General features: G+C 39.3%; 4 protein-coding genes across 5 annotated transcripts; 3 read left to right on the forward strand and 1 right to left on the reverse strand.

Annotated features, from left to right (window-relative positions):
• The first annotated feature begins 3,234 nt into the window (after window positions 1-3,234).
• Window positions 3,235-11,499, forward strand: LOC121801971. The gene is made up of 11 exons (XM_042201464.1): window positions 3,235-3,663; window positions 5,454-6,227; window positions 6,911-6,996; window positions 7,075-7,538; window positions 7,699-8,199; window positions 8,290-8,959; window positions 9,056-9,286; window positions 9,396-9,520; window positions 9,734-10,089; window positions 10,299-10,724; window positions 10,853-11,499. Exons 1-11 carry the CDS (start codon window positions 3,595-3,597, stop codon window positions 11,342-11,344), a joined length of 4,194 nt encoding a protein of 1,397 aa, XP_042057398.1. The 5' UTR covers window positions 3,235-3,594; the 3' UTR covers window positions 11,345-11,499.
• Window positions 11,500-14,480: 2,981 nt separating this feature from the next.
• LOC121802123 lies at window positions 14,481-17,714 on the forward strand. Its single transcript, XM_042201701.1, has 5 exons — window positions 14,481-14,638; window positions 14,868-15,000; window positions 16,198-16,291; window positions 17,175-17,255; window positions 17,331-17,714. The coding sequence occupies exons 1-5, from the start codon at window positions 14,605-14,607 to the stop codon at window positions 17,472-17,474; spliced, it is 486 nt and encodes a 161-aa protein (XP_042057635.1). The 5' UTR covers window positions 14,481-14,604; the 3' UTR covers window positions 17,475-17,714.
• A 460-nt stretch (window positions 17,715-18,174) lies between these two features.
• Window positions 18,175-19,103, reverse strand: LOC121802122 (putative gamma-glutamylcyclotransferase At3g02910). The gene has a single exon (XM_042201700.1). The coding sequence runs from the start codon at window positions 18,896-18,898 to the stop codon at window positions 18,323-18,325; it is 576 nt and encodes a 191-aa protein (XP_042057634.1). The 5' UTR covers window positions 18,899-19,103; the 3' UTR covers window positions 18,175-18,322.
• A 2,132-nt stretch (window positions 19,104-21,235) lies between these two features.
• LOC121802666 (protein RGF1 INDUCIBLE TRANSCRIPTION FACTOR 1-like) lies at window positions 21,236-22,621 on the forward strand. 2 transcript variants are annotated; one of them, XM_042202340.1, is made up of 4 exons: window positions 21,236-21,370; window positions 21,577-21,792; window positions 21,883-22,107; window positions 22,218-22,621. In XM_042202340.1, the coding sequence occupies exons 1-4, from the start codon at window positions 21,368-21,370 to the stop codon at window positions 22,395-22,397; spliced, it is 624 nt and encodes a 207-aa protein (XP_042058274.1). In that variant the 5' UTR covers window positions 21,236-21,367; the 3' UTR covers window positions 22,398-22,621. The 2 variants fall into 2 exon arrangements, with proteins under 2 accessions (XP_042058274.1, XP_042058275.1); XM_042202341.1 differs by having other exon boundaries at window positions 21,336-21,473.
• The last annotated feature ends 2,964 nt before the right edge of the window (window positions 22,622-25,585 follow it).

Here is a 25,585-nt window from a genome sequence, read left to right on the forward strand (position 1 = left end):
TATGATATGGGCTACTACTTGGCGGATGGGATATACCCGAGGTGGCCCGTCTTTGTGAAGACGATCAGGCGCGCATCAGATGAGAGGAAGGACTACTTTGAGGAACGGCAAGAGTCATCGCGCAAGGACGTGGAGCCCGCATTTGGTGTGCTCTAGTCTCGATGGGCGGCAATTAGGGGTCCAACGCGTTTGTGGCATGTCGACTGCATTGCTGATATAATGTACGCCTGTATTATCATGCACAACATGATTGTCGAAGATGAAGGTGTACAACTGACTAGTTGGGCCAACGACGATAATGAAGCCGGTCCAAGCCACGGCGTGGCCGCCCCCAACGTACGAAGTGGGGTACCTCACGATGAAGTCGGTCGCCTCCAAGCACATGCCGACATGCGCCAAGTAGAAGCTCATATTCGACTAAAAAAGGATTTAATTGAAGAGTTGTGAGCGCGGAGGACTGCACGACGTTAGTTTTTTTTTTTAATTATGTAATTTTTTTTAATGTACCTTTTTAATTTAAATAAAATTATTGCATTTTCCCGTATATGTGTCGTAAGTTGAATTCCGTATTTTGTGTGATTGTTATTTTTATAATTTTGTTTATTGTGGCTAACCTATGGTTAGGCTATTGCTTGTCCAGTTGTTTGTCCTGATGATGTGACAGAAGGAGTTTTTAGTGCTGATGATGTGGCAAGAGGAGTTTGTGGCTAGGCTATGGCTGGGCTATGGCTAGACTATTCTTATTGGATATGCTCTTAAAGCTAGTCTCCGGTAATAGTTTTTTCACCTTTATCTTGTCATTATTACTCTCATCATTCACGTGGGATTGATTTAGTCGATCAGATTCTGAGCATTAAGGAGGAAAATAAGGGTCAAAGAGGTGGATCTCTGGTCGAAGGGGTGGCAGGGGTACGACGACAAGCAATGGAAGACAGTAGTGTATCTCGAGCTTATTTCAATAGGGAGTTGATTTTGGTCGGGTTTGATTGGTGTTCCATAACGTCCAAGGCATGGATGAAATAATTAAGAATAAATTTACATTTGATTAAACTTCACTATTTTTGTTAAAATTTGCAACTTTATTTGCTTGAACTTGAATTGATAGTATGTGAAAGTAAGAGCATCCACTATAGGGAAAATGGGACGGACACCCTGGAAGGGGCGACGACGGGCCGGTCTATAGTGGCAGGGACGTCCGCCCCGGGGCGGACGAATCAAAGTGGGACGGACGAGGTACCGGCGGATAGGGGGCGAGGACGGGGCGGTGGGGGATAGGCGCGCCGGTCTATAGTGGGGCGGCGGTCTGCGCGCCTTAGCCCCCTCGATTTTATTTATTTATATATTTTTCGAAAATTTATCCTATAAATACCACTCATCCACCATCCATTTACACCATTTACACTCTCCATTCATTCACTATCTACACTTTCACTCTCTAAAAATGCACGGTGGAGACGACGAATCACCCGGCTCGCACGAATCGGGGATACGGCGACAATCCTTCCTAGCCGTCGGGATATGGCAGCTATCCTTCTCAGCCGTCGGGATATGGCGGCTCTCCGTCCCAGCCATGGAGCTTGAATCAATCTCCCCCGCCGTGGGCATCGAGTCCAACTCCTCCACCATCTCAGCCGTGGAGGTCTTCGAGTCCAACTCCCCAACCTTTGCCGAGGAATCTAAGCCGCTCGGCGTTTGGAGATTACAGACCCAACCTCGACGCCCTTCACCATCCGCGTCCGGAGACCCATTTCCAATCCAGCAGCTCTCCTTTCACTCAGGCAGATCAAGACGCACTGGATACGGTGTTCAATCTGCTTAATTCCGGCGTACCGGATATGCCCGTTGCGACAAGAGGCGGGGGGGTCCGGTGGCGGCTGCGGCGACGGCCGTCGCGGTGGCGGTGGCGGATCGGGCAATGACAGCGGAGCCGGATGATCGGGCAGCGGCGCCGGGTCCGCGACTGGCGGAGCTTCCAGTGGCTCAGTTCCAGCCGGACGGCAAAAGACCACGCACTACACCAAAGAGGAGTCCGTTGCTGTTGCGAGGGCGTGGGATGCCGCCACATCCGACCCCATAGAGGGCACCGATCAGAACGAGGTGAGCTTTTGGAAGCGCGTCGTAGCAGCGTACAACGAGTTCAAACCTAGAGGTGCCAGAGAGCGTGACGCGGAACAGCTCCGCAAGAAGTGGTCTAGGATTCTGCCGCCCACCCGGCGGTTCGCGGGCATATACCAGAACAACCTGCTCCATGTGGAGAGTGGCCGAAGCGAGGCTGACGTGAAAACACTTTCGATGAGCCAATACAACGCGTTGGGCCATCCTAAGTTCACAATGTGGGAGGAGTATCTAGTTCTCGAGGACTGCCCGAAATTCAAGGCCATCTGTGCGCAAGAGCAGGCTCCGGCGCCGAAGCGGACAAGACACAACATTGCCGGGGACTACAGCAGCGGCAGCGGCTCGCAATTGAACGAAGAGCAAGCCGAAGAGCCCTCCGCTACACACTCTAGTCGCGCCCGCCCTCCGGGACAACATGCCCCTATCCGACGCGCTAGAGAAGCTGGCGGTTCCTCCCGCCGATCGTCGGCAGCGTCTGGATCGCGCGCCCCGCAGCCCGTGCGTATATTTCCGTCAAGAGCAAACGAGGTCTTGAGGGATAACGTATATGTGCAGCTGACGCACGAATTGCTTGAAGTCTGCAACAAATACGAGGCCGCAACCGACCCGTACATCAAAAATATATACTCCGACCTCATACGTCGGCTCCAGCGTCGTCTGCGCTTGGCTGATGATGGTCCTGGGGCAGCGGCCGCCGGCGGCAGCGAGGGAGACGGAGAAGAGGATGAGGAATCGAACTCCGCCACCGATTAGACGGTGGCGGCGTTTTTATTTGTATTTTTTTGGACGTTCGTTGTATAATTTTACCTTTTGCCAATACAACGAATATTCAGTCTCAATTACCTCGTTTTATAATTATTTCAATTCAGCTGATTTAAAAAAGAAATGAAAAAATTAAAATGAAAATTGGTTATAAAATTTTGGGGCTATTGGAAGTATCCGCCTATAGTGGCGGAAACAAAAAATTGAGGTTGTGGATAAAAAATTAAGGCTGTGGATAAAAAAAGGGGGTGGGGCTATTGGGAAAGGCAGCCTATAGTGGATAATCTAAGAGACTAAGATGAGGAGAAATAGAAATGGATATGATATAGGACTATTGTGTAATATCTGTATTTTCCGTAAAGACAGATATATCTATGTGAGAAAAGTGGCAACACTGCCAAAACCATATAGAAAACCTAAAATAAAACTCCCATCTTCTTCATTTTCCCGTTGATTTTGCAGCAAACATTCTCTCTGAAGCAAATTCAACAAGTTTTTGTATTGAGGATTTTTTCCTAGATCCTTTAACCACAGATGTTAATTCCAGTTAATACCTTTTGATTCATCCACTCCAATTTCCCCTATTAATCAATTAATATCCAGAGGCAAACAATTCATATTTCCCGAATTTGGCTTAATTTATGATCGCGTGAGCTTTAATCGATTTCGATAATTGCTCGGAAAATTAATGCCTGATCGACCGGTGGCAGCTCGTCGATGAGAAATTGGAGAGAGCGAACTCTCCAAGACCTATGCGATGCCGCTCCCACTCTATCTCAGCCGCAGGCATGTTTTTTTTCGCTGCCCTTTTTGAAACCTACTCTTTTAGGGTTCACTTGATTCCTCGCATTTTTATTGATCTTTTGCAAATATCTGGACGCTCATTGGCGTGGTTCTGTCTCAAGTTTCGGTTTTGATTTAGTTTATTGTTTTATTTATGTGAGATACGTGACGAACTTGCAGAATTTATGGGTATTGGGTACTGGATTTGTCTCTACACACGAATGCATAATTTGTCAGGAATTGTTCTTATTCGACAAATGTATAGAAGCTTTTATTGGATTTAAATGCAATTGTGTTGTTGGAGTGTTGGCTGTATTATGTGTATAGATGCTCTGATTGTGTGTGCTGGCGGTTGGAACTTTAGTTTTCATTATTGTACTTTAATGTGTGTTGTCGGATTACCCCGTGTTTTGAGGAAATTTAGGATGGAAGGACCAAGTGATGAAGCAAATTGTGACTCTGCTGTCCAATATGGTGAACACTTTGGGTATCATGTCCTGTCGCATTTGTCTCTTCTGTCCTGCTCTTCCTTGTTTGTAGTTACCCTGAATTATCAGAAAGTGCTTACCTTTTCTATTCCTAATGTTTTGATGGTCTAAGATGGTACTGGAATATATTGACTTTTGGTTTGGGTTAGGCAGATTAGGTGAAATTAGTCGATTTAAGTTCGATATTTCCGTTGTCTATTCCAGTGTCAATTCTGAACAATGGAAGAAGCTTGAGTTTAGATAAAAGTAAAAAAAGAAGCAAGGAAAAACTTTTTAAGTGTCTATACAATTAGAAAATGAACGTCATTGCTAATTTCCATAAAGATAGCCAGGCATAATGTCTGAGTTTATAAGTTTGTGTGAAGTTAATTCTTTGGAGGTCCTCCCATTTATGCTGCCCTTTCTTCTGGTCTTCACTGCTAGTAATGAAGCAATGCAATCAATCTATTGCTACCATTCATGTTCTCTGAGAATCTATGTAAATTTAATCCCAGATATTCGGGCAACTTGTATTTTTCATCTTTTTATATTATCTGTTTTATTGTTTTATTTTATCTGTTGAATCCATATTATATTTATCAGCAGAACTATGTTGGGTTTCATACGACAAAATCCTTTCTTAGTTTCTTACTGTGGTCTGGCTATAATTTATTTCAAGCAATGTTCATTAAGTTGCGAAATTAGTATATGTTCTGTACAATATGGTAGTTGATTCTGCATTCCTGATTCAGTGATTAGTAGCTCTTATATATTTTCTTTGCGATCATTATACTCTTTTGCCTCTATTCTCTAAACTAAGCAATTGCAAACATAAAATTTGACACGGAAGTTGGTGTTTTAGGACATTCATCAGTATAAGAAAAGTAGTAATTGGTATTTTAGGCATCAATCTGTATGTGTATTGACTATCTTATCTCTTTAGCAGTCCTATTTGGAAGAGTTGTTCATCGGTTCTAATTTATCAGAGATCACACAATATCATGTTAGCTACTCTGAATTATCTGCTGAGAACCAAGTCCAACAATTATTATTCAATATCGAAGTTGTGCTGGATACTAGAGCTCTTTAAATGTTATCTGGAGAGTACTCGTCTTTTGCTCATTTGGCATGTTTGATAATTGTTTTTATTTGATTGATGACAATGGTCCATCTATATACTTGTTAGCAGTTGAATAATTAAATGTGCAAGATAGCTGTTTACTGCAGTGTGATCCTGCTTTCCACTATGATACTTCCAGCACCCAATCTTTCCGCCTTGATTTATTCTCTGAAGTTAACTAATATTGTGATATGTTAATTGATCAGGCGACATCTGAAAATAGCAGCCATTGCTCTGGTAGAAGCTTAAAGGACTATCGAGGGAAGTCTGGGACGTGTAACGTGTGCTCTGCTCCTTGCTCGTCCTGTTTTCATGTTAATAAGGTTCTGCTGAAATCAAACAATGGGCATGGTGGAGAAACATGTGTTGGGAATACTGAAACTGAGCAACTAAGCATACTGAGCACTGTTGGAGGCATGGATTCAACTGCTGATTCTTTTTCTGAAAATGCAGCAGGCAAGGCTTCTTCAACGACTTCCAATGCATTCGATGATAGTGCCATGCACTCAAAGTGTGATGGCCGGAGATCTCTGGAAGGACATGATGATTGCTTGTCATTTGTCAGTGGAACTGATGAACAGTTTACTAGAAAATCTGACATGGAAGACAGTGGGAATAAGTGTAATAAGCAGAACAGTGGAGAAATTTTTAGGAAGATGTCACCTAGTAGCTCACAAATTGCTAATGCTACTGAGATGCAAAAGGATCAGAGTACTTCTGAAGCTTCCAATGGCAAGAACCTACCGCAGGAAGAAAGCCCAATGAATGTAAATGATAATAAGCTTTCAGATACTAAAGTTGAGCTGTTGAAGGGTTCAACTGAGCATTTAAATTCATCACCACCTAATAATGTGGCTTCTGACGATGTTTTCGGCGATCCTCCAAAAATGGATCTCAATTCCACTGAGAAGAGTGATGACATGGAGATTGAACTTCATCCAGCTGATGAGAGTGATGACTCAGATATGGTGGAAGAAGATGTAAGAATGTGGTATTCAGTCATATTTCGTATAATTTGATAATCTGGTTGATCATTATGTTTCAGTGGTATTAATTCTACCCATACATCTGGAACAACAAAAATATTTCTCTGTCTGGAGATCTCTCTAATAAAATTATAATCTGTATAAGTATGACTCATTATGGATCTACACCCCCTATGATTATTCAGTAAACTATTAAATTCTTCTAGTCTTCTCATTCATTAAGTCCAGAGGTCATGAAACTAAAATTATGTAGTGTGGGCTACCCTTATATTTTAATGTATGTTTGCACAAGTTTCATTACAATACTGGTATTCAGTTACATAGTAATGTTTCTTCTATACTACTTTATATAGTACTATTTGATACTGTTTATATAGTTTCTGATGACCATTTCTGGACTTTTTTTTCCTAATTGATTTAAGATAATAGTACTAAACACTTGATTAACAACATCTGGTCCCATTATTGCTATTATCCCTTTTCTTTTGATAGAGTGAATTATCACTTAATGTCGACAAGAAGATGCTGATTCTTCTACCGGTATATGCACATATTAAGAAGGTTGAAGATTTGAGGTGTTCATAAGCAAAGATATTACACTAATTACAATATTGTCATGCATTTATTAATTATTTTCAGACATAAAAATCTGATAAAATTTCTTTTCTGTTGAACAGGTAAAAGTCTGTGATATCTGTGGGGATGCAGGAAGGGAGGATTTACTTGCTATATGCTCTCGGTGCAGTGATGGAGCAGAACACACGTAAGTCTTTGGATTCTCTAGAGTTTCTAATATGTGATGTTGCAAAACTGTGCATTTGTAATGATGCTTGTTTCCCAGATACTGTATGAAGGAAATGCTGGAGAAAGTCCCCGAAGGGGAATGGCTTTGTGAAGAATGCCAAACACTGGAGCTGGTAGGAAATGGAAAGCAAGAAAAGATTGGAAGTATGGATGAAAATGAGAAAAATATTTCGCCTGGTCGAGTAAGTGAAAATTTAAACAACTCTGATTTTGAGGGACACAGAACAAAGAGTTCTACAAAAAATATTTCTAAAAGGCGTAGAGATGATGAAGATGCCGAAGTTTCTTCTATTGCAAAAAAGCCCGCCCTTGAGTTGACAATTGGGTCGCCAAAGACGTCCAATTCCAAACTAGCTGTTCTTTCTCGCGAGAGTTCCTTTAAGAATTTAGATAAGTGTAGACTACGGTCTCCAAATCGTTCTAGCTTAGACACAATCCCAGTTAATGATGCTACAGAATTGGCAAAGCCTGCTTTAGATGCTCGAGGGCTCAATTTACGAGGTTATAATGCATACCTTGTTCTTTTTTTTTTTTAACTTTTGCATTGAGTCGACATGTAGCCTGACATGTTAAGTTAGTCTTTCAAGACTTTGAGGTTTCCACTGGCAGTCATCTTAATTCTTAGTCCTTCATTATTGACAACTTCTTTCTGTTCTCGCAGGTAATTTCTCAAAATCTAATTCTTTTAATTCTCTGAATTCAAAGCCAAAGGTCAAGCTCGTAGATCAAGTTGATATTCAGAGGCAGAAATCAGCTAAGGAACATGGTTCTTTCCGTCTTAAGGAGGGTGCAGTTCGATCTATAGGGAAATCTATGTCATTTAGATCTACAAATTCTGATCGTTCTGAATCAAACATAAAGATGTTATCGCCTAGACCTTCTAACATCCAGGACCTTAAAAATACAAAAGAGAGGAGCGCATTTGAACGGCAGCGCTCTTTCAGAACAGAACACCCATCACATAATTCAGCAATGGGTGATTCCATGAATTCGACATCGCGAATCGGTAAAGGACCATCCTCCAGGGCAGAATCATCTTCACTTGCCTCCCCTACCAATCACCAGGAGGTGAAGGCACTACAGACTGATGGTAAATCAGCAACATTATCAAGGTCATTTAGTCTTGCATCTCGAAGGAATGCAGATTTACCCAGTACTACAGGTAGAGTTTGATTTCAGCTTTTTGAGCTGGTTTCTTTTAGTACTTTTGAACTAATAATATTTCCGATTCATGTTATGTTTGCATGACCAGGTGAATTCAAGAGACCGTCAAAACATAGGCATAATAAATCTGCGCTTTCATCAGCCAATGGAGCTAATAATATTGAACAAAAACATAATCAGACTAGCCTGAAGCAGGATCCTCCCTCATGTGGTGTTTCTGAAAAGTTGTCTATTAGTGCTAGTGAAGGTGTATCTAATGGATTGGCTCAGTCCAAGGATTTAGCAAATTCTGCTGACCGACCGAGGGACTCTTCTGGAAGCCGATTGGCCCCACGGTCCTCAAGAGATGAGAGTGACAACCTGAAAGCTGCAATTGAAGCTGCTGTTCTGAGGAAACCAGGAGTCTACAGGAAGCATAGAGCTTCTGGTCAATCTGATGAGTCATCCGTGCGAACTGCAGCTCCTGTTGCTACTCATATAGACCAAATGGCAAGTGCCAAAAGTAGAAAACTATCTTCTGATGTGGAGCTAGCTGAGAGGCTTCTAGTATCTCGGAATTTCACTGCTGACCCTAGTAAAGAGGAAACTCTCAATAGTGTAAAGCAGTCCTTGCTGGTTCGTGCGGAGGGTGATTCTTCTGGAGTTCGAGATGGTGTCCATATAGGTCTTTCCTCGAGAGATGCACTCAGTAATGTCCCAATAGTACTGCCTATCTTGTTGAAATCCATAGCAATCCCCGAGCATGAATATCTTTGGCAGTATGCACTTATCTCTCACTGATTTTATTTTAAATCTTTGCCTCCATAAAAACTTGTTAGCTTCATATTCTCCATCACTGTGCTCTGTATGTGCAGGGGAAGTTTTGAGATTTGTAGAAGTGGTCAAACATTTGAGTTGTGGGATGGAATTCAAGCTCATCGATCGACATGCGCCTCACCTAAAGTTGTTGAAGCTACAAACAAATTTAATAATAGAATTTCACTCTATGAAGTTCCTCGTGCAAGCACCTGGCCTATTCAGTTTCAGAAAAATGGTGTTGGATACAATAACATAGCCCTTTTCTTTTTTGCTAAAGATCTTCAGAGGTACTACTATTCATGTTGTTTTACCTTGCATAGTCACAAATAATCTTTATCAGTTTGATTGTTATTGACTTGTATCCTAAAAATTGACATCTCTTTAATGGTGGTACAGCCATGAGAAGATGTACAAAGTTTTACTGGATAATATGATGAAGAATGACCTTGCTCTCCGAGGAAATTTTAACGGTGTTGAGCTCCTCGTATTTCCATCTAATCAGCTTCCTGTTAATTTGCAACGTAAGTGAAGCAACTGTCTCTATTTTCTTCCCAATTTGCACTTTTGCAGAATAAGTGGAACAGTTATTTAACATAAACTTATGAAATTAGGAAACTGGTTAGAGAATGTTAATTGTCGTAGAAAATTGAATCTAGATGTAACTAAGTCATACTTCTTCTGTTATCTAACATTGTGAGCCACAGTACAAGTTATTTTTTTTCATGTATGTGCAGGATGGAATAAGTTTTTCTTCCTTTGGGGTGTTTTCAGAGAAAAGAAAGAACCTAGCCTCCGGCAAATGCCCGAATCCACAATTGCACCTCTAGATATCCCTCCGCATATAATGTCTTTGCCTGAGAATAAATTCTCACTCAGGCCTGTTTCTGATAATGCAAGCCAAGATGAACATCCAGAGGTTGAAGTGCCTGCTTCAGAAGAGTTACGGGGTTTACCTAGAGCTGTCAAAAGTGACGCTGGTATGGATAAATCTCCTTTGGATCAGCTTGGACACAGGCTAAATTCTAGTTCGTCATCTGTAGAAAAAAGTGATGGTCCAAAGCAATGTGGAGAAGTGAGGGATACTTATCAGGTACTGTTCTGTGTTAATTTTTCTGGCTTCACACGTTGCCTTTTTTTGATTCGTGGTGTCGTCTAAATTGGCCTATTTCTTTCTGCTCTTCCTTTTTCATGGTAGTGGAATGTTATACTTGGTTTAGCTTGATGTTCACAAATATGTAGTTTTGCTTAGCTGATGTTTGCTAAGCTTTATTCTGCCGTCGTTTATATTCTTTCGCACAGGAAAGCAGCATCAGTTCCAGCTGCAGCCCCGCTGTTGCTGTGACTAATCCTGATGCTGGAAGGGAGCAAACGCTAATGGAACCGGACACTCCACTTGGCAATCCGCATTCACTGCTCGATTCTACCAAATCGGTGGCAGGCACTTCCAAGGGTGACGCATGTGACGGAGCTATATTGGAGAAAACATGTCGTAAAGATGAGTTAAAATCAAGAATGGATGCTATCGATCTATCAAGAGAAGCAGAAATGCCCATGGAGGGCATTAAAGACCTAAATGTGGAACCCGACAAATGGGTCTTTATCCAGAACGAACCGATGCTTCCTGGACCGTCATCCTCAGGGAATCATACTCTTTCTTCTGGCACTGGTTATGCATCACCCAGAAAGGACAATATGCACAACGAAACTGTCAAACCACTTGAAAAAGTAAGTACAGACAGACGAACTCTAACTCGCATAAGTACAGACAGACGAACTCTAACTCGCTAGTCGCTTGTATACATGGCAATTTTATATTTATCATAGACTTGTAACGAGGATGGATTGTGTCATAGGTAAGCCACGTTGCTACGGCCCCCTACACACTGCAGAGTCAAAATGTTGAAGCTGATCTCGGGCACATCCCTAAATACTATGACCACGGACACGGTGAAAGGTTCTTCTTTCCCGTGCAAGCGCAGCCTGTGACGGACTCAACCCTACCCGACGGATCTATGCCCTGGAAAACGCGTTTACTAGATGATGATAGGCTGAGTGACAAAGCACCGAATCTAGAGCTTGCTTTAGGGGGTGAAAGAAAACTACTGACATTGGGCATTGAGGCGCCATTGGTCAGTAAAATAGACCATAAAGTAGACGAGGAACGTATTCTTGAAGAGGCAAGGAGGAAGAAGGCGGAGGAGGATGTATCGGCTTCTCTCTCCCTTTCCCTCTCTTTCCCCTTCCCAGAGAAGGACGCGGATGCGAAAAGCGAGCTCACGTCTCAGAGGAAACATGTGAATACCACTTCCTCAAGGCTTCTCTTTGGAAAATTGAGAGACAATTAGATTTCGTTGCGTTGAACTGGAAACCATCACTCTATAATTTTGCTAGGCTTTTTTTTGTCTCTTTAGTTTGAAACTCAATAGTCCTAAATGGCTGGTTGTATATATGTAGAGTATAGGAGCCGTGACACTGAGATGAAATTTTTTTCTCTCATCAATTTGCTTTTCTCCATTTTCATTATTTTTACTTCTTTTTTATGACAGAAAAATCTGATGATATCAATAGTGGGATTTGAACACAACTACTTACAAATATTTCATTGGATGTAGGTTGGATCTGAATATATACAAATAGTTTGCCCCTAGTTTGTAAGGATGCAAACAAGGAGCCTTGTAAACAACTACGGCAAATGCTCATCATTGTTGCATGTTGGTATACATCAACGTGGATCTAGAAAATGAAACTTGTATAGTTGAATACAGTGAAAAAGGTTGACGGAAGGGAAGATAAATAAAAAATGAAAAACGGAGTGTTAGGGTGTCCACTATAAGGTGGACACGCCCAATAGCCCCGCCTCAGTTTTTGTCTATAGCCCCAATTTTGTTGTCCATAGCCCCAAAATTCTATTTCCGCCACTATAGTGGACAACTCCAATAGCCCCCAAATTTTATAATCAACTTTCATTTTTAAATATTTTTTAGTTTTAATCAAGTGTAATTTAAATAATCGCAATGTAATATCCCGATTCCTCAGTGTCGGGTGATTCGTCGTCTCCTCGGTGCATTTTGTAGAGAGTGTTTTTGTAGAAAGTGAGTGTATGGATTTTGTGAAAATGGGAGTGGGGGAGGAGGGAGAGTGGTATTTGGTATTTATATAGAGGAAAAAATGAAAAAAAAATTCAAAAAATCCGGCTATAGCCGCGGCGGATATCCGCCACTATAATAGCCGCGGCTATAGCCGCGCCTATACACACACCGCCGCGTCCTCGCCCCACTCGCGGCGAAGCCTCGTCCGCCGCCCTTCCCCCCACCAGCCGCGTCCACCCTCGCGGCGGACACCCTCCCCACTATAATAGCCGCGCCTACCGCCCCCGTTCGCGCCTTCCGCCGCGTCCACTCCATAGTGGACGCTCTTATAGCCCTGCAATAGTGGGGTTGGACTTATCCTGACCCCGCCTAAATACACATCAATAAATTAAAACAACAAAGAGGCAAACAAGAGTGTGAAGAAACCAATGCAATTCTCCTTGGTTCCACCTTAACATGCAGCAATAATTGTTTTGAAATTTGAACAATAAACAAATGTGAAAAAGGGAAGCACATTACTAGGTAAACAAATTTGAAAAAGGGAAGCACATTACTAGCTAAAATTATCGGTTCATGATTCAGTCGATCAGACTAGTTCAACCATTAATATGCATGAATTTTACAAATCATGATCAAATTGATTGATCTTATCAATCTATAATGACTCAACATATTAGTTGTTTATAAGTCCAAATCGGATTGGATAACGCATCGATTCGCAATCAAATCTGCCCGTTCAATCGGATTTTTAAAACACCACTCTTTGAAGCAATGTTTTAAAAACCGGACTGGTAAGCAAACCGATGAAGCAACTGGTTCAATGGTTCAACCGGTTCAATGATCGAACAACTGGTCAAAATAGAATATTATTTTAAATATATAATATATAAAATATGGGTCGTCTTCAACTGAGATTATCACCATAATCCCAAATTGAGACTGAATATTGGCCCTTTAGTCCAAAAATCAAAGGCTGAGATTGAATAAAAAAATATCAATAAATAGTAGACAAAATATCAATAAAAGGGTAATATAGTCATTATGTTATCATATGATAATTTTTGTTGGTGTTTTTTATATCAACATAGTGTATTATAAATATCAACAATATGACATGAGAATATCAAAACAAGTAAAAAAAATATCGACACAGTTTTATTGATATTTTACCTACATTATATTGAGATTTTGCATACACTATATTGAGATTTTTTTTACATTTGTTGATAAAATCTGATTATCAACATCTACGAAAATTGAAATATAATTTATCAAATTTCATCACCCGAACATCGTCGGAACATATGCAATTGAGATCTCGTTGGAATCCTTATAGAATTATCTTTAATTTGATATATTTTTTGCGAAAAATAATTTAAATCGAGAGAGTTACATAAATTTAAAGTTTTAAGATGATTTTGATGAGAGTGAATTGACATAAATACGAAGTTTATTTAATAATTTTTTTTCATTTAAAATATAATCCACGTGGCATTATTTCAACCGCTAGATCTCCTAATCTAATGGCTAAGATTTGGTCTTGATTTGTGATTGCTAATTAGTTGGCAATTGATCACTCCCCTATAAAATATATATTAAATAATGAATGATAAATGTAATTAATAATTTATCACTAAAACACATTAAACATTATGTATACATATATATAAATATATTATACAAAGAATATTAAAATATAATGAATATTAAATTTATACTAATATTTTTCATAATAAAGTATATTTTAAATATACTAAAATTTTGTTGATATTTTATGATAAAACAAATAAAGTTGTTTTTTTTCAAAATATGTTTTATTTGAACCAATAATATAACATATAGTAACAAAATGCAATTAATAATATACAAAAATATTAAATCTTATGTATAATTGATTATATATAAATAATGGAGTAATAAAATTTAGTGAATGATAAATATAGTTATATATAATGTAATTAATAATTATTTATTAAATTTAGATTATAAGTTAGTGTAAATATAAATTTATCATGTTTAATATATAAATTTAGTTATGTTCATGTTATATCACTCAAAGTATTGTAATGGAGTGGTAAAGATGTTACTAATTTGACAATAGGTCTTGGGTTCAAGCTTCAAGCCTTCTTGACAACAAAGTCTTAAGCATTTTTTGTGAAAATCGATTTTCGGTTTGCGGTCCAACCGGTCAGTTGCACTGGTTCAAAGCGGCTCAAAATAGTGGCGGTTTATATATGAGCAAACTGGATCGGACTACCTACCGGTTCATGGTCCAATCGGCCGGTCCAGTCCGATTTTTAACCGGTCCAGTCTGATTTTTAAAACACGGCTTTGAAGTTTTAAGTGTATTGTGATTTTTTTGCGTCGATTCGCTAAGGTAATGTTTGCATAAATTGGATATTTTTCCAATAAATCCCAATTCTTATCTCTTTCTACTAATTTTACTGAAAATCTCTCTCTCTCACACACACACAGCTGCGTCTGAAACTGTGGTAATTCCGCTCATCACATTTCCGATGGCATCCGCGGTGGTTCCGTTTTCTATCTCCGGTAATAATTTAGACGCTTCTGCTTGTGGATTCGTTGCGATCTTCCCCGAAACTCCCCCCATTAATACTGTGCATGTTCGCTTTGTGTTTCAGTTTTAATTAGTGCTCTATTCTATGTTTCTGTATCCAAATGATTTCAACTCTAACCACGAGATTTAGAATGCGTGTTCTGTTTGTTTTTTTTGTGCCGGCTAAGATGATTGTAAACTATTTTCTCGGTTCTATCGCAGGGGGAAATCATGTAAAGACCAGCGGTATTTCGATGGCGAACTCCGGTGGTTTGGCGAAGACGCAGCTGTTAGCAATTCGAAGCAAGGCTCGCACTCGCAACAACCGTGATTTGTCCGTTTGCGCTGAGTATAAGTATGAAATCCCTAGCTAGAATTTTGTTTGAATTATTAGGAGGAATATAAATTAACACGCACGCTTAAAATGATGCAGTTTTGTCTTGAATTAATTTATAAAATCAGATGATAGTAGTCTTAATGTATGCTTTGAGGTAAAACCCCCCTGTGGGGTTCTCGGTAGAAGACTGAGTTCGTATATGTGTTGTTTTGTGGTAGTGGCTATATTTGCAGGTTATTTGTCTGAATCATTTTCATGATCCACTCTTCACTTACTTTTTTTTATTGAGGAAAATGCTTTTGGTTGACTTGTCTGGATCATGGACTTCGTGGTCATGTAATTCATGGCTTTGATGAGTTACATATGGTTGTTTTAGCTAAAGTTTCTAGTCATTCATCCTCCTTCTATCTTGACACGAGGAATGATGTAATGCTACTCTAATCTGGCTTGGTATTTTCATGCTTCTGCTTTCTTAGCATTCCCTTGCTAGATGTAAATTTGGGACCTTTCATCCTTCAAGCATTGTATATTGGGAAATCATATTTGTGTCTATTCTATACTATTTCAAACATTTAATAAAAAGAGAATTGATGCAGGCATGAAGGATGATGTTTTGAGGTAAATTGTTTGGGGACAGTTGGCTAGTTAAGTATGCTTGGTGTTATAGGTCATGGATTTCGTGAAGTGTGTCGCAACAGGTTTAGGGCTTTAGTGGGAACTGGGAAGTAAGTTTCTTGTTATATTTGGTCAAAGTTAACCACCTTGCTTGTGTTTTGGCTTCTCTATGTCTAGCTGGAGTTATCTATCATTTTATTATAGAAAATTGGTCGTATTCGTGTGGATGTCATCTCTTTGCAACTTAAATCCATATCGCTCCTGCTATTGCTGTTATACTTGTACTCATTGCCTTTTGGCTGTGGCTGGCTGCTGCATATGGATTTGAAATTCTGCTCTCTTCCTTTTCATTCTATATACTATGCAAGTACAAACCGTGGATCATGGCATAAGTCTATGAAGATAATCTCTCAGTCTTGTGATATATGGATTTTACACTCTTATGTTTATCGGAGTAACCAATGTGCTAATAGTAATAAAAATTGGATTTTACACTGTTATGATTATATGGATTTCTTAAAGGCATAAATCATTGGTGCCATTTACCAGCTATAAGTGGCACTACCTGTTGATTTATAAGATCTTTCTTTGTACTTGCAGTGACCGCAATGGTGGAAATGGGGCTGATTTTGCAGCTGGCTTCATTATAGGAGGTGCAGTATTTGGAACACTTGCTTATATTTTTGCTCCACAGGTAAGTTTATATCTTTTATATCTCGCGTGCTACATTTTTTTAAATCCCAGAAGCTTAATCTAAAGCACATTGGGGCTCTGTTGGTCATGCTGTATTATATTTGTGAGATAAAAAGGTGGAAGTTTTGGATTTGTTGACATCACTAGTCAAAAAAGTTGTTGAGACTCTTGAAAGTCAGTTGTGTCAAATATAGTGCGAGTGTATATTTCAGAAAGACCTTCCGTGCTAGGAATGGTGTTTATTTTGGAAGGTTCCCTAAAACACACACATATTGATCAATTTGGACAACTTGAGTATGAATGGACTTTAGCTCATGGCATCTCTTTTCTCTTGGGAACTCTGCTGTCATTACTGCAGCTTTAAGCATCTATATTTTTATTTTTGGCCTGGATGGGGCACTTTGCATACCTTTCGCAAGGTCCATCATTTGGATCTTCTGCAAATTACATGACATACAATTTGAATAGATTTTTCTAAAACTTTGTAAATGACAACAGGAATATTAGACCCGTCTTCTTCATTAAGATGTGTTTCAAATGCCTTAGAATGTTGACCTTAGTCAAACCTATTTGAACTCAGCATAGTAGGTCGAACACCAATTATGTTTGAACCTCTAGGAGCCACTAATAGTATATTTGAACCAAGTCTTTCTACTCAATACAGTTCATTAGTTTCCACATGGATTGAGAGCTATTTAATCACATTGAGTTTAGTGCTTCACATATTATGTGGGAGAAATTGCTCTTTTACACAAAATACTGCTTTGGCAGAAGGAAAATGCTGCTGTGGAAGGCACACAAACATGATACACGTCAAAACTTATGCCACTATCATACAATTCATTGATTCAATGTATACACTCTGATTTTATTTCTGTTTCAAGATAAGAAGATCTCTGCTAAATGAAGACGAAGCTGGATTCAGAAGGGCCAAGCGTCCGGCATACTATGATGAAGGTTTAGAGGTAATGGTCGTATCTGCAACTTTCTTGCGCTGATCACCCACCAATTTCTTGACCATTCTCTTTCTGAAATTACAGAAAACCCGGCAGACCTTAAATGAGAAAATCGGCCAACTCAACTCAGCTATTGACAACGTCTCCACCCGTTTGAGAGGCGGCAATAATCTGCCCCAGGTGCCTGACGAGAGTCTTGAGACTGATGCTGAGGAAGCTGCACTGTAAGGACTGGTTTTCTTACATCTCCATGGTTGCAGCATGTTCGATCTTTCCCGTTTTAATAGTTGGTTTGTTGAGCATGTGAATGGATGCTTTCAGTGCATAACAGTTTATCTCCATTGGCAAACTTCATTATGAGTAGGAAGAACACCTCAACTTTAGAAATTATTTGTTCATGGCATATCTGAGGAGCTTATTTTCTACTATTTGACATTTTGTTTTCCTAATAAAGATTGTTGTACCGTATATTGTTGGTGCTCACATGACCACCCGAGTTTCGGCCACTTCGGATTTTCAGATGGCGATCTAGGGATGTTCGTTCAGCCCAAACCTACAGGTTGATCTAAATAGTCTGTTAAATATAGAGGTTTAAGGCTAATAATTTTAGCCCGGTAAGTCTCTAGTCTAATTTTTCATAAAATTTTTAGATTGTGAATTCTATGCTTATTCTATATATATGATCATTAATAAACAGAAATTTTATCATTAGATTTTAGGTGATTAGGTCAGTTAGCCTATTGAACTAGTCCAAAACTCGAACATTTAGAATTAAAATTGTAAATTTCTAACTCCGTAAACTTTTAACTTGAGTAGTAATCTGCAATCCAAATATGACTTATCCAAATATAACTTGGATACAAAATTTTTTTTGGAATACGAAACCAAAATTTTCCTTAAATTTGGGGAAATAAAAGAGAGAGACACGTAACATTTGCCTCAAAAGCAGAATTCTTTACGTCTTTTCCGTTCCTTTCATACTTAATAAATCATCCAATAATAAAAAGAAACAGAAATTTGTGGAAGCAAAAAAAAAACATAAAAATAGGAGGCCGAGTCCCAATCCGACCCGGATCCTAGAGAAGGACGGGTTCGGGTTGGGCCGGATCCGAACCGGACGAAACAAAGAGGCGAATTTGATCCAGAAATGTCAGATGCTGCGGCCGATCCTTACGCTTCACGTATCCCCTCGCCGCCTTCTCCGTGTAGCAGTTATACGCCTCCTCCTCCTCCCCCTCTCCTCCGCCGCCGCTCCTCCGCCACATCGCCTCCGCGTAGCTCCGGTGCGCGTAGTACGCCTCCGCCTCCACGATCGCCGTCTCCGCGTCGTCATCGGTGTGGATCTGGATCTGGATCGGGCGGCGCTCGTAGTGGCCGCGCGAGATCCCCTCGAGGTCGTCCATCCTGGCGAGCGCGGCGGTGGAGACGGCGTAGAGCTCGCCGGAGACGCGGTGGCCGCGGCCGGGAAGGTCGAGGAGGAAGGGGACGCGGTAGGGGCCGCAGACGAGGGGGAGGCGGAGGGCGGTTCGGCCGGAGCCGGCGAAGGCGGCGTCGCCGGAGGAGATGAGGTCCTGGAGGAGGTGGTGGTTGGAGAAGCCTTGCTTCAGAGTGCCGTAGGTGAATATCAGCGTCGCCGCGGCCGGCACTCCCATGGCGGAATTCGCTTTTTGCTTGCTTCGGGAATTGTGGAGATTTCTCTCTCTCTCTCTCTATTTGAGAGAATTATGATGTTTTCGTACGGTAATTTACCATTGAAATGATTGCTCCGCTGCTGCTCTATATATATATAATGTGTGTTACTGTGTGTACGTATCCGTGGTATCTGGTTGGCCGTTTTTATTTGAGAATTAAAAAATGACAATAAAAAATAAAAAGGGATGGGCCCGCTTATTTGATTTGTCTCTTCCTTTTTCTCCATTGCCCTTATCAATTCCTTTAAAGAAGCAAAACGAAAAATATTACTCCTATGTCCATGATAATTGTCACTATTTTTCATTTTTGTCATTCCATAATAATTATCACATTTCATTTTTATCATAAATAATAAATAGGTCTCACACTCCACTAACTCATTCTACTCACATTTTATTTTAAAACCAATATAAAAATATAAGTTCCACATTTAACTAATTTTTCCAATTAACTTTTATTTAAATTTCTTAAAACTCGTGCTCATAATAGGTGAAATAATTATTGTGGGATAGAGAGAGTACTTTCTTTCTACTTTTAAAACATCATTCCGATTTGCATATGCACCTTGTGAAAACTCACCTTGACCAACATTATCATTGCTTTCTTTCACTTACAAAAGAATAAAAATATGTTCGATAACGAGAGGTAAGATGAACAAAATTCATCGACTATTTTTAATTATTAAGCTAATTTAATTGGTATTTTTAAAATAGAAATATCAAATCTCTTGTTTGTTTTTCTCTCTTTCAGTATTTTATTTTCTCTGTGCTTAAAATCACGTGTAACAAGAAGTGCTATATATAAAGTGAGATGAAAAGTATGTTTCATTTCTCTCTGCTTTATTTTCTTTCCACCTTCCCTATTTTATTCTCCAAATGTTGTAAATGAAGTAAATACGAGTTGAAAAAAAGTTAGGGTATGTGACCACGGACGAATAGAAAAGTGTTTAAAACTAGTACTAGTAAGATTAATTACATGAAAAAGTATGTGAATTTTAAATACATATATTTTTGTTATGGTAGCATCAAAGCCATTCTGGCATGTGATCATTTCTGGTAAAGTTGATGTCACAATTAGCAATTTAGGTAATGAAGAAAATAGGTGTCTCCAAATTATATAGAACTCATTAAATTTGGTCGTTTAGCTTTAATGAACATTAATTATTAAATTTGAACAATCTAGTCACTTGTACTTAGAGCATCCACGATCCTAAGCTCGCCCTATGCACTGCCACGTCAACATTTTATCCTCCTACCTTTCCACCTGAAGTGGGGCGCCCTAAGGCACGCTCTAAAGGGAGCCATAATCATTTTCTTTTATTTAAATATTTAAATAACTAAAAAAATTGGGAAAAACCTTACTTTCGTTTATAAAATTAATCATCTTAATAACTCGAAGAAGTAAATTCTCGTTTCACCGAATTCTACTTTTTAATCATAATTTTATTTATTCATTTTCCCAATCATACTAATTAAATATAACCTTATTGTGAATAAATTCGTATAAATCTAAAACTATTTAGGGGCCTACTTTAACGAAGCTAACGAATAATTAGTAAGGCACTAAGCATTTTTAATAATTAGTTTTTCAAATATCTCAACTAGCGTTTGTAGACCAATGGTTAGGATAATTGTCTTTTAAGCAATAGATCCGGGTTCGACTCCTGGCAAATGCATTTTTAAGGAAAATGCGTGCAAAAAATCAAATCGTCCGTCGTTCGCCACTGTGGCGCGCTCGAGGCATCGGACGGCCTATCATCCGCCCCACTGTGGATGCTCTTAGCAATAATTGCAATCTTTTGATCTTCTTCCAGAAGCAGCTACTCTCAAATCATTCTGCAATGACCACATATTTTTTCTTTATTATCCTCATTTTTAATAAATACTCCACTATATGTAGTTCACACATAGTATATCATTATATAATTAGATAAATTGTCAGAACAATTATAAAATTTAGTAATATTGTGTTCAAATTACTGTATAATTTAAATTATATTAATCTAGTATTATTCAATTAGTGTAGTCTGAGAGTCAGAATTTCTTTTCAAGCCGAAGCTTTAGTATATGACTAAATCATTCATCTATGCTCGTTATTCTCATCGTTTTAAATGAATATCAATAAACTACATTGACATTTTGTTAAATTTATGTTAGTTGAATTTATTTATTTAAAAAAATTGTTGAAAAAGTTATGAAATATCCTTATAAATACACGATGTAAAATGGCACTATAAATAATAATAATAATAATAATAATAATAATAATAATAATAATTATTATTATTATTATAGAAAAAAAAAGAAACGTATTGGGCTTAGGATTTCCTTTCCCTCTCTTTATTTCAATTGAAAAAACATTGTCCACATTCATTTCCTCCCATTCTTCAAATTTCACCACAAACTCCACTATTTCTGCCCCTGCAATCAATGGTGAGTAATCCAAACTCTCTGCTTCAATTAATAGCAATACCGCGTCGATCGGCGCCATCACTTCACGATTTCAACAGTATTCATGCATTTCATTGATCATTGAGTATGTGTGTGTCAGTGCGTGTGTGTTTTTCCGATCAATTCTTTCGATTAGTACAGTTTTGAGGTGAATAGATTCATTATTGATTCTCCGATCACGATTTCAGGTCAGTTTCTACGGCGGAGAAGAAGCCGACGGCCGCGGCAGCAGCAAGTGGCCGCCGTGGCTGCGGCCGCTGCTGCAGAGCAGCTTCTTCGGCCAATGGAAGGCGCACGCGGCGACGGCGCACAAGAGCGAGTGCAACATGTTCTGCTTGGATTGCATCGCCGCGCCGCTCTGCTCACTCTGCCTCGACTTTCACAAGGATCACCGCCGTATTCAGGTCAGATTCTCGGGATTTCGTCTCCGATCGCTGAAATTTCACCTCGCGCCGTTCGATTTTGACGAGTTAGGGTTTGATTTTGATCCGCAGATGCGGAGATCGTCGTACCACGACGTGATTAGAGTGGGGGAGATTCAGAAGTTTCTGGATATCGGAGGTGTTCAGACCTACATTATCAACAGCGCGAAAATCGTGTTTCTGAATCAGCGCCGCCGCCCTCAGCCGCGCCACGGGAAAGGCGCCGCCGCCAATTCCTGTTGCGTCTGCTACCGCAGCCTCCTCGATTCCTTCACTTTATGTTCCATTGGCTGCAAGGTCTAAATCTACGAATTCGAATGTGAATTTTGCTGATTCGAATTTGGTCGATTGATTGATTATGCAAGTCCAAATTAAATCCCCTAAATTTCACCACTCTTTTGCTGTAGATCGTCGGAACATCGAAGAATTTCGATAAGGAGAAGATGAGGATTGATGATGGCGGCGGGGCCTCCGACTCCGACGAGTCGTCGGAGACGTTGACCGCTGCCTGCTTTCATAAACAAGCTTTTGGAAGGAAAGCGCAGAGCTTCACTCCATCGACTCCGCCACAGACTGCCGTGGCATAGCGGCGGAAAGGCGTTCCTCGCCGAGCTCCCACCGGCGCCATTTTAACTGAATAATGCATTATGTTTATTATGCGTTTGTTACATAGTGAAAAGGATAAATTAGAATTCAAAATAAAATTAAAAAAAGTAAGCAAAATATGCTGTGTAGTGTAGCATAGTAGTTTGTTTGTAACATAGTTGTATGGAGTAGTAAATAGAAAATAAATAAAAGGCCTTTTAGAGTATCGGGTATCGAAATATAAAGGGCCTTTTAGAGTATCGGGTATCGAAATATTCGATATCGGCATGTGCGGGTATTCGATATCAGGTCAGGTTTTTTTTTAAGGGGGATCAACGATGGTTCCCCATCTACCCCTGAAGTGACTCAGACCCCCGGCCTAACGGTCGGAGGTGAAGCGTCTTACCACCGAACTGCGCTTCGTTGTCTTGGAGGGGACCAACGGGTCCACCAACCTCCCCTGGCACGGGTCCAGACCAGTTAACCTATCTCCCGGAGGTGAAGCTTCTTACCACCAAACTGGGTCCAGACCAGTTAACCTATCTCCCGGAGGTGAAGCTTCTTACCATCGAACTGCGCTTCGTTGTCTTGGAGGGGACTAACAGGTCCACCTACCTCCCCGAAGTGACTCGGACCCCCGGCCTAACGGTCGGAGGTAAAGCGTCTTACCACCGAACTGCGTTTCGTTGTCTTGGAGGGGACCAACGGGTCCACCTACCTCCCCTGGCACGGGTCCAGACCAGTTAACCTATCTCCCGGAGGTGAAGCGTCTTACCACCGAACTGCGCTTCGTTGTCTTGGAGGGGACCAACAGGTCCACCTACATCCCCTGGCACGGGTTCAGACCAGTTAACCTATCTCCCCCAGCTCCTAGGTCCAGGCCAGTGAACTCATCACCAGTTAACCTATCTCCCCTAGCTCCTGGGTCCAGGCCAGTGAACTCATCACCCAGGGGAAATTAATCCCCAAGATGCGGCTCTCAGAGGTCGAACACGTGACTTCTAGGATGACGCGGTATCCTTGCCCCTCTACCACTTGGGCTAAGGGGCATGGATATTTCCAAAAAAACGGACTCTCATTTTACCCGCACTAATAAAGACCATGACTCCATGAGGGAGAAGATGGATAAGCCAAACACCACTCTTATTCCTCAACTTGTGATCGGATAGTTACGTTTAACCGAAATATGTATGTGACTAAATATGAACTAATATTTACTTGTAATATGATGGTTCTGACAAATTATTATATCCAATTTTTGTTGGGTCTTGATAGTTTAATGTTTCATAGTAATAAATTAATATTTTCTTAAATTCGTTGATCGTCTTGTATTCGGCTGCAACCGTTTCTATATAAAAAGAAAAACAAGGAAAAAGTTGATTTCATATTTATTTTAGTGAGTTGGAAAGTGAAGCCTTGATTTTAATTTTACAAAGAGAGAGTATTATACTAATTGACTAAATGGATTATTACTAGTAGTGGAGAATGGAGTCAATAATTTGGAAATTTTCAGTTGAATATTTCTTGTTTTTATGTGGGTGAAAAGTTCTTCCTGGGGGTGCTCCTCCAATTTTTATTTAGTTTCGTGTCAAGAAAATAATCAGCAACTTTTGGCAGAAATAAAGGGGCAACCACCAAATCAAGCATTAACATTCATCAGTGGTGTTTCCATTTAATTGAAATTATAGTATTTTTTTTGTTAATGGGGCACTAACATCGTAACATCACTTAAACATATTTTCAAACTCTGAAAATTAATTAAATTAATCATAAAATTTAAATTTATTCTTAATTATTTTATAATAAAAAAATATTCGTCACATATATAAAATATATTGTTTATATTTTCAATAAAATGTGCTGTTGTTTTCTATAAATAAATAATATTGTTTAACTAATCAGCAGCGATGTCTATCCACAGCTATATCTAATAAGGAGTACAATACTATTTTACTATATTACAGATAATTGAAAACAGATATTCAGAGTTTATCTTTTTGGTTTTGAAAGATGCAAGACTAAATAGTTACTTACTCCCAAAAATTTAATAACTTCATACTTTTTTTACAATTTGCTTTTTGTCTAATCAAATGATGTCCATTTATTTCATCACTATATTCTTCAAGGGCCAAAATGCTCATGCCTGTGCCTCCATCCTTTCTTCATCTTTTTATACAATTACTAGCGGACAACTATATTTAGATATTATTCCATTTAATCTGCTCTTTAAGACATGACACCTAAAGTGATCCTGAAAATTAAATCTATGAAAATTTAAATTTCTTTAATTTTTTTATTCATAAAGGCACCTCATAAAGTGATGGATCATATGCCAAACTTCAGCACAAAACATTTTAGTACGAATAAATAACCGAACATGGAGATCAATCAAGCAATCAAATCAATGTACTTTTATAACTAATTATAATCCGATTGAAATAAAGACGATTACCATCAAATTCCACTATTGTTGCTTGATTTAAGTGTCGCCATCTCAGTGTCCTATCCTATATTATGACAATATTAAAATTTGATCTTATTCAATGATTTTTGTATCAATTTGGTAAAGACGAAAACAACTAGTACTTCTTTACACAAGAGACACACTAACTTAGACGTTGATTCGATGCCAACTTTTGTTTTAACCATGATTGAAAGAGACTCAAATAATTGAGTTTTTTTCTCTTCTCGAAATAAGATAAATAATAATTCCTTATTTTATTCATAAATTATGGTTACTTGAATCCTTATGTAAGTTGAACTCTTGATCTATCTATTGATTGAGAGAGGATGAAATAATTGAGATTTTTTCTCGATTTTTTAACTAGATATAATCCTTGTTACCACCTAAGTTGTGTTTTATGTTGTACTTATAGAATAATTTAGTTGATATAGGTTGGTATTCATAAATAAGATGTGTTTTCTTCATCAGCGTCACAGAGTAATTTCTTCAAATGGCGGAGTGTACTTGATAGCTGGCTGATGTAAACCTGATCTAGTTCCACATTATCCGCAGAGACACAATCCTCAGCAATGCTGAGAACCTTCAATAACTGACGAGTCCCTGATCTTAGAGTACTAACATGATCTGACATCAATCTAGTTTGGAGGGAGGTAAAATGAAATTTTTGAGAGATGTGTTAAAGGATAGTTTAGTAAATCTATAATTATTGGAAGGGAAATAATAAGA

The sequence above is a fragment of the Salvia splendens genome, chromosome 5 (genome assembly GCF_004379255.2).
Source record: "Salvia splendens isolate huo1 chromosome 5, SspV2, whole genome shotgun sequence".
Lineage (NCBI taxonomy): Eukaryota > Viridiplantae > Streptophyta > Magnoliopsida > Lamiales > Lamiaceae > Salvia > Salvia splendens.

What these genes read in the sequence shown, in the direction of transcription:
- LOC121801971 (XM_042201464.1), top strand. Translation starts at nt 3,595, where the DNA reads ATGAGAAATTGGAGAGAGCGAACTCTCCAAGACCTATGCGATGCCGCT. An exon ending in AGTGATGGAGCAGAACACAC is followed by an intron (nt 6,997 to 7,074) that starts GTAAGTCTTTGG and finishes CTTGTTTCCCAG; the next exon opens with ATACTGTATGAAGGAAATGC. An exon ending in AGATTTACCCAGTACTACAG is followed by an intron (nt 8,200 to 8,289) that starts GTAGAGTTTGAT and finishes TTGCATGACCAG; the next exon opens with GTGAATTCAAGAGACCGTCA.
- LOC121802123 (XM_042201701.1), top strand. Translation starts at nt 14,605, where the DNA reads ATGGCATCCGCGGTGGTTCCGTTTTCTATCTCCG. An exon ending in TCCGTTTGCGCTGAGTATAA is followed by an intron (nt 15,001 to 16,197) that starts GTATGAAATCCC and finishes TTGTACTTGCAG; the next exon opens with TGACCGCAATGGTGGAAATG. An exon ending in ACTATGATGAAGGTTTAGAG is followed by an intron (nt 17,256 to 17,330) that starts GTAATGGTCGTA and finishes CTGAAATTACAG; the next exon opens with AAAACCCGGCAGACCTTAAA.
- LOC121802122 (XM_042201700.1), bottom strand. Translation starts at nt 18,898, where the DNA reads ATGGGAGTGCCGGCCGCGGCGACGCTGATATTCACCTACGGCACTCTG.
- LOC121802666 (XM_042202340.1), top strand. An exon ending in AGGATCACCGCCGTATTCAG is followed by an intron (nt 21,793 to 21,882) that starts GTCAGATTCTCG and finishes TTTGATCCGCAG; the next exon opens with ATGCGGAGATCGTCGTACCA. An exon ending in TATGTTCCATTGGCTGCAAG is followed by an intron (nt 22,108 to 22,217) that starts GTCTAAATCTAC and finishes CTTTTGCTGTAG; the next exon opens with ATCGTCGGAACATCGAAGAA.